This window comes from Sorghum bicolor, chromosome 1 (assembly GCF_000003195.3).
Source record: "Sorghum bicolor cultivar BTx623 chromosome 1, Sorghum_bicolor_NCBIv3, whole genome shotgun sequence".
Classification (NCBI taxonomy): domain Eukaryota; kingdom Viridiplantae; phylum Streptophyta; class Magnoliopsida; order Poales; family Poaceae; genus Sorghum; species Sorghum bicolor.
The window spans coordinates 46780564-46788768 of NC_012870.2; the positions used below are offsets into that span (position 1 = coordinate 46780564).

An 8205-nucleotide genomic window follows, 5' to 3' on the forward strand; every position below is an offset into this window, starting at 1 on the left:
GGATCTTAACCAAGACCAAAAAGGGGGAAAAACTCAAGAACGCAGTGAACAAAAATCAAAGATTCAATTGAAAAAACTTGGAGTACAAGTGGAGGATTCGGGCCTCCATTCTCACTCCAAAATCACATAAAAAATACCACGAATTTTTTTAGTTTATGAGACCTCTCTAGAACACATAAAACCTAACCCTAGGTGAAAGGGAGGGAATGAGAGAATGGAAGAGGTGAGATGGCTTAGGGCTGCCACCTCTTATTTATGGGCCTATTACATATTCTCTATTTTCACTTGGTAATTTAAAGCGAACCAGCTAGCCACAAGGCATTCTAGTCAAACCTGACATAGTTTTCATCTGCCGGCCACCACGCTCTTCATGAGGTAGCTTCGCATCGACACAAACTCTTACATGCCACCACGTGTTGTCCATTCTTCCGCAGAACCTCTGCCCGGGTTTTGAGGCCCGAACCTGCGAAACCCGCCATCGATGGTTTTGATGCCCAAACCACCAAACCGGACGCGAGTAGCGTACTTCATACGCGTCCCCCAGCTCGACACGTGTCACCGCCGTCCTCGACCGGCCGGCCCACCAAGTCTTCCTGAGCCTCGCTCGACTCGCACATCTGTCGTCTTGACTTAGTCAACACGGTCACTCACATGTACACTTGCATTTATCTATGTCTCATATGTCAGCCACTACGGCTGGTCACCCGGCCTCCTGGTCCGTCAGTCCAAACCTCAAGTCCGCCCTTCACCGCTCCGGGTCCATCGGCACGGCATTTCTCTACTTGACCTTCACCTCACCGTTGACCATCGCCTCTGACCTCAACACCTGGACACCACAAGACAAGAGACATGTTGCACACCCAACTCACGCCATGGTTAGGTAACACACTCAACCTCGGTTGTGGATCACTTTATTAATCACTCATCACAAATCGAACCATAAGAGCACATTTTTAACCTGGTATTCACACAATGCTTCCTCAAGTGAATATGATGATGAAAAGACACCTTCCAAATCACTTCGCTATCAACAAGAAGCCCTCTCTATTTGACACTATCGCACATATTCACCACGATTACCTAGCATCTATTCACTAGGGTCACCACAGGAACATGTGCTTGCTAGGTGCCTCTCGACCCTCCATATGAAATTAGTGTTTACGTTACCTACTAATTAGGGCATCCAGAGTGTGGAAATTTGATCGGCTTTAAAAACAATGCCACATTTTTTACTTCACCGTTAAATGTCACAGGATTGAGTTTAGGCGCAAAAAGCGTGTGCTGAGTCTCAAGCTTGAGACCCAACATTACCAAACAATTAACAAAAAAACTGAGCCACTAGACTGCAATGCAAGCAAGTGGTTGCTGCCGTCTACATGCCCCACGAGGGCCGAGAAGAGAGGGAACACGGAACAAGCAGATGATTGACAGCGACAAGAACCACACACCTTCCTGATGCCCTTAACCTTTAGAGAACAGGCTGGGATGGGGCATTCAGTACTGTAATTGGCTAATTTCGAAACTTTGCAATATGCAATTGAGAACACATTCTGTTTCGTAGTGTCAACTCTCCTTTTCGTGACCGAGGTTCAGAAAACGTGGAGCTCATAGCCACGTCGTTTAGTTTTTACTTACAGGCTTCCCCAATGTCAACCGCTACAATCCTAGCCCCAGGGAATCGAACAGCATGCAACCATCCCACATCACATACAATTCCCACAAATAGAAACTATATATTTGGCCATGATTACCACTTGATCACTAGAAATTACGGCCTGCCTGATTAATTTCTGGAGCAAATCAATGCAAGGCCACCGTAACCAGCATTCAAGCTTTACTTACAGGCTTCCCCCGTAATTAGATAAATACTCCATATATTATAACATTAAGTTGCAAAGAGAAACACCAAAAGTGCTTGCCACGGCGTAACTGTTTTTCCATGTCAACAGCTCACAGCTACTTCCTGCATCTTAAGGGACAAGGTTTCCTAGCCCCATCACTCCAGCCTCCTGCACATTCTGCGATTTCTGCAACAAGTACACAGTTTCAGATTACATATATAGAAAAAGTCGTCAGGGCTTCTTTATGTGTTTCTCTAGAAAAAAGAAAAACAATTCAATTTCTACTAGGCTGCAAGCTGCATTGACACAGTATGTCAGCACAGTTCGCTCAAAGTTACTACCAACAATCACCGAGTTCATCCTAATATAAAGCAAACCAATGGTTGTAGTATTTGCTTGTAAGTTCCGACGCTAATAAAATTCAAAGAGTGAAAATGAACTGTGGGCCCCTAAACTTTTCCCATATTCACATATGGGTCCAAAACTCTCAAATTGATTATCTAGGGCCTTCAATTTTTCAAGTGGTTCATTCAAAGTGGGAACTTAGGTACATGACTGGAGCTAGAGTGAACTTAGAATGAACTATTTGGAAAGTTCAAATGAACCTAGATGAGCATATTGGAAAAGTTTAAGGACTCAACCGTGCATTTGACTGAAATTCAAATATTACTATGATGGCTATACAAGAATATGCAAAACAAACATACTCCCGCATTTCATGGGAAGTAATTCGGTGTACATATAATATAGGGTAATGATCCGATAATATGCACAACAAAAACATTTTTTTGCTTTATTTCATAAAAAAACACTTCAATACTAAGTCACCGGAGTCCATGAATTTATAAACAAATCATTAACACTCATTATCAAGAATATCAGTATAGTTGGTTTAAGGTTAAAAGCAAACTATTAGACAGGGTCCCAACAACCTAATTCTGTATTTCAACATACTCTCCTATACTCTTGCTCTAACCCTCCATTGTTGATCAGCCTAGAAACCCTTGCTGTTCTCATGGACAGAGTTGTCCCAAGGGAAAATGAAACCATAAGAAAAAAATGATCAAATATAGATTTTTCTAGAGCAAAGGAGTGTACCAACCCAGGTCCAATTACTGAATGCTGCTTTTCCCTTTTATCACTTGATTTTTATTTTTATTTTTGGCCACTGCATAGGTTTTAGGCCCATGTTTAAATTAGAGAAAACAGTAGCCAATGGGGAAAAAGAAGAATGAAAAATAGATAAGAAATTATCCAAGAACACCAATGATAAAAAGGAAAACTTCCCAGCTTCAAAATGAAAGCAAAATACAGCATCAGGTTAACCCATCCGTAGAGAAAAAAGGCACATTGCCAGGCTAGGCTCCAAAGAATACTAGGGCAGTACAAAGCACTGCATAAACACACACCCCCCCCCCCCCCACCCACACACCTAATGGCCTTTGGCAAGGATATCCCAGAACCACCATATATAGAAAACTGGTTTGCCCTCATGGCAGTAAAATGAGGAATGCAAAACATCAAAACAGCTCAAGTAGAAATGACAATGGAATTATCAAAGCAAGTTCCTCTACCGATACTCACGTAGCCATGTCTGCCAGTAAAGCTCTAATACAGATTGCATTGTATACATATGGAATAAGTAGGACACATCTCAACATATTTCAATTTCAATATAGATCGTGGGTTTAACTATCTAGACTTGCACGCACATTTCCGATCTCGAGAAGAGCTAAGTAACACTTCTATAAAGTTCCTAGTTCTTTCCTATTGGAATACTTAAGCAAACAACTGCTCCCTCCATCCTGAAATATAAGGTTTCGAATCATTCAAAATTTGCCTCAAATTACAAGGGATTCTAGTGAATTTAACTCTCCTAGGCACCAGTTACATGCCTACCAACCATTAATGTCTGTTGTCAACCCAACCACCAAGCTCGAAATATGGTAAGCACAGTATCTCCCTACTCTTAAAGAAGTTAAATGCTTCATCTACTTTACCCATAAAATGTCTTAGAATCCTAGGATACCTTATACTTCAGGACAGAGGGAGTATATAAGGATTATGAAGAGGATCAGCATTAAATTTTACTGTAACTGCAATGCTTGTGTTACTGCCACAATTGACATCACACAAAGAGAAATAAAAGCTTACAGCATAATGTAGCTCATAAGTAATGGATAGCCCCTTGTGGGAGACTCCTACCTGAATTGACGGTAACTCAAAACAGACATAATTCCAATAATCAACTAACTTGTGATCTTTTGGAACCACTTCATTAGCCCTTCCAGCACAAAAGATAGCGTAAGCATCAGCCGCATACCTAGAGTAAGAGGCAACATTCAAATTAATGACTCGACAGGGCAAAAAACAGCATTCTACGAATAGTCCACATACACAGAAAAGTTTAGTGGGGGTGGGGGTAGGAGGGGGGGCCACTCACTTGCCAACACCACAAAGCTCAGTGATATAGGTCCATTCTTCTCCAACATAAGCCTTAGAGAATTTCTGGATTCTCTTTGTTTTCACACGCTGAAATCCAAGAGGTGCTAGATACTCTGCCATCTTTTTGGGATCAGCTCTATATGCAGTCTGAGGATCAGGATAGCGCTCGAAGAAGCCATTCACTTTCTTCTCGACCTGCAGCAGTAAACAAAGAAAATTCAACCCTTAAACCCAAAGAATGAATGTTCCACCAGAGCAACAGCAAACACGGGAATAGCCTTGGTAATGATAAATGCAAATGCGAAACAAGCATAAGCATCAGGGTAATAAATAGTCTTCGTAAAAATAAACAAATGTGAAACGCCTACCTGAGCCAGTGTTACACTTAAAATGCAAAACAAACTAGCCTGTTTCAGGGCTGTAGTATAATAATCCATAGAGGATTGGACCCAAACATGCATGAACAACGTATCTATAACAAGTGGTCCACTGTTCAAATTTGTTTGTCAATCCTATGCGCACTGTGCAAACATATAATCGATCATCTTGTATCAAAGAAAGAAGTAGACACAGACAACCATTATTAAACCACTCAATTATCATGGAAATAAAAGGTAAGTTAGTCTCTTTCTCTTTGACAATCATGAAAACTGTTCTGATGAATCAAGCAGCCGACTATGAATCTAGATAATTGTTTGGTCAAGTAACATTCACAGAGATGACACAAAGTAGAAAGAATTGAACAGCTCACCTGTTTTCCCTGTGTTAAGTTGAGGAGCATGCATATTACAATGACCTTCCAGGGGTCAGAAGCATAATTCTCCTGCAATAGCTTATGGGGGGAGCACGGTGGGGGCACCAGCTGATCCAGCGGCAGGCGACGGTATTTATCGGAACGCTTCTCGGCAGCACTAAGTAATGGCGATTTCCGCCTTGGCTTTTTCTCCATTGTCATCATCTTCTCAGGCTTCTCGATCCCTTTGACCCTTATCCCTTCTTGTGACCCTGAGGTTGATGCTGAGGCTGGGCATGGTTGCATAGTGTTCGAGGTTGTTGTCCTAGCAGCCTTGGAGGACTCTTTTGCAGTAAGCAGAGAAGACCTAGATGACGGGTGGCCTCGAGGAGGCAGCCTCGCTGGGCGATCAGCGGTATTAGGAAGTGGCAGACCACTGCCATCTTTCCGGCGATCAGGTTTGTAGGCGAATTGGGCAAAGAATGCACCAAAAGGTGAGGAATAATTGGGGTCCTGATCAGTGAAATTGGGATCGGCCATGGGAGGGAAAAAGCCTTGGGGCAGTGGCTGCTGCTTCTTCAAGACCTGGGACTTCTTGCTGCTGCTCCTCTTAACACACTGACTGCCCATGATGCCGCCAGCAGCAGCAGCTTCCTCCCCTGCCTGTGGATGGACATCAATGGGAAGTGGTAGCTGGCCAAATTGCTCGTGCTCCACCTTCGGCTGCCTATGCTTCTTCCTCAACGTCACCCCCTCTGCCGTCACCTTGCTTTCCCTCTGCAAGATTTGGGCCATAGCAGCAGTGGGCGGTGATGGAATCACCACTGCAGCCTCCCCATTCTTCCTTTTCTTGTGCTTCTTTTCCTCCTTCCACACAGGCTCCTCCATTAATGGAGATGCCGGCAGCGCCTCCTGATTCTTCCTCTCACGTTCCTTAACCCCCACTATCATCTCCACCGAGGTTAGGGTTTCAGGAGTGACTGGGACCGGGGAATCAGACATGTATTCTGGGTTTGCCAGAGGACAGGGAGAATCCCTCAACGCTATCTCCCTTGTCATCTTAACCTTGGGCTTTTCCTTCTGTTTGATCCTTACCTCTTCTTGTGAACCTGAGGTTGATGCTGAGGCTGGGCATGGTTGCTTGGTGTTCGAGGTGGTTGTCCTAGCAGCCTTGGAGGTCACTTTTGCAGTGAGCAGAGAAGACCCAGGTGATGGGTGGCCTTGAGGAGGCAGCCTCGCAGCGCGATCAACAGTATTAGGAAGTGGCGGACCACTGCCATCTTTCCGGCGATCAGGTTTGTAGGCGAATTGGGCAAAGAATGCACCAAAAGGTGAGGAATAATTGGGGTCCTGATCAGTGAAATTGGGATCAGCCGTGGGAGGAAAAAAGCCTTGGGGCAGTGGCTGCTGCTTCTTCAAGACCTGGGACTTCTTGCTGCTGCTCCTCTTGACACACTGACTGCCCATGATGCCACCACAAGCAGCAGCAGCTTCTTCCCCTGCCTGTGGATGGACATCAACAGGAAATGGTGGCTGCCTGGATTGCTCGTGCTCCACCATCCGCCGTCTCTGCTTCTTCCTCACCGCCGCCATCACCTTGCTTTCCATCTGCAAGTTTTGGGCCGCAGCAGGAGTGGGCGTCGATGGAATCACCACTGCAGCCTCCCCATGTTTCCTTTTCTTGCGCCTCTTTTCCTCCTTGCCCACGGACTCCTCCATTAATGGACATGCCGGCGGTGCCACCTGATTCTTCCTCTCGCGCTCCTTAACCAGACTCACTGCAGCCGCCGCCACCATCACCACCGAGGTTAGGCTTTCGGTAGCGACTGGTACCGGGGACTCGGACTTGGATTCCGGGTTTGCAGGAGGTCGGGGAGACTCCCCCGCCGCCGCCATCCCAGCCGATGCTAGGGTTTCGGGAGCGACTGGGACTGTGGACTCGCGCTTGGATTCCGGTGTTGTCGGAGGTCGAGGAGCCTTCCAGGAAGCCGCTATTGCCTCCTCCTGCTCCCTGTGCTTCTTCCTCCTCCGCTTCTTCTGCCGTGACGCCTCCAAATCCTCTGCCGGCGCCGACATAGCGCACGGCGGCGATAACGACCAGGCGGGGGATCGAGACGGGGACCGCCTCGGCACTCGCACTACACCACAGCCTCAGAATAGCGGCAGTGTTGGGCGGTGCCGGAGAAGTTGAGCGGCGGCGGCGGAGTTGGATGGTGGAGTTGGGCGGGCGTGCGCAGAGAGGAGGCCGCGGGACCTGCGACGGACCGGCTGGGCAGGCAGCCGCAGTGGGGAGGCGGCGGGACCTGCGATGGATCCGGGCGGGCGGGCGCAGAGAGCAGGCGGCGGCGGCAACAACTGAGCTCAGGCCGGCTGAAGACAAAGGGGCAGGGAGTTCGATACAACAAAGACAAAAATACCCTGCGATTCCTTGCTCACGTCTGTTGAGAGTGCGCGCAAACAGGAACGGCAGCGCGCCAAAAGATTAGCAGCTCGCGCCAAAAGATTAGCAGCTCGCGCCAAAAGATTAGCAGCTCGCGCCAAAAATCCATGGCAGCGCAGGTTTCGGTTGTCGTGGATTCAGGTTTGAGAATGATTTTTCCTTTTCAGGTTCGGAGCCCCAAAACTATTGCGTTCGGTTTCACGTTTGAGTTTTTATCAGATGGATATCCGAAATAAGTCATTAGAATTAAATTTTATATTTTATAATATGATAATAATAACTTGTTTACTTAGATTATTAATTTATTTTAAGCTAACACATGAAAATATTTTTTTATTACCTCTTATTTATACATGTAAATATGTGTATATATATCATGAATATGTTTATAAAAAGTCTTTATTGTTATTAGGCCCTGTTTAGATTTGAGATGAAAATTTTTTAGGTGTCACATTGGATGTGTCGGAAGGACGTCGGGAGAGGTTTTTAGAAACTAATAAAAAACAAATTACATAGCTCATCTGGAAACTGAAAGACAAATCTATTAAGCATAATTAATCTGTCATTAGCACATGTGGGTTACTGTAGCACTTAAGGCTAATCATAGACTAACTAGGCTTAAAAGATTCGTCTTGCGATTTTCAACCAAACTGTGTAATTGGTTTATTTTTTTATCTACATTTAATGTTACATGCATGTGTCTAAAGATTCGATGGAATGAATGGACTTTTTTTAGATGGGGAACT

At 45.4% G+C, this 8205-nt stretch overlaps 1 protein-coding gene across 1 annotated transcript; it reads right to left on the bottom strand.

Moving 5' to 3' along the window:
• On the bottom strand, window positions 1538–7493 carry LOC8059657. Its single transcript, XM_002467269.2, has 4 exons — window positions 5038–7493; window positions 4285–4481; window positions 4047–4164; window positions 1538–2027 (listed from the first exon to the last, which is right to left on the bottom strand). The coding sequence occupies exons 1-4, from the start codon at window positions 7093–7095 to the stop codon at window positions 1971–1973; spliced, it is 2430 nt and encodes an 809-aa protein (XP_002467314.2). The 5' UTR covers window positions 7096–7493; the 3' UTR covers window positions 1538–1970.

Bases quoted from the DNA above. Each gene is read 5' to 3' on its own strand.
- LOC8059657 (XM_002467269.2), bottom strand. From the start codon at position 7,095: ATGTCGGCGCCGGCAGAGGATTTGGAGGCGTCACGGCAGAAGAAGCGG. The intron at 4,482-5,037 runs GTGAGCTGTTCA...TTACTGCTGCAG, and splicing joins ACTTAACACAGGGAAAACAG to GTCGAGAAGAAAGTGAATGG. The intron at 4,165-4,284 runs GTGAGTGGCCCC...CTCTTACTCTAG, and splicing joins GAGCTTTGTGGTGTTGGCAA to GTATGCGGCTGATGCTTACG.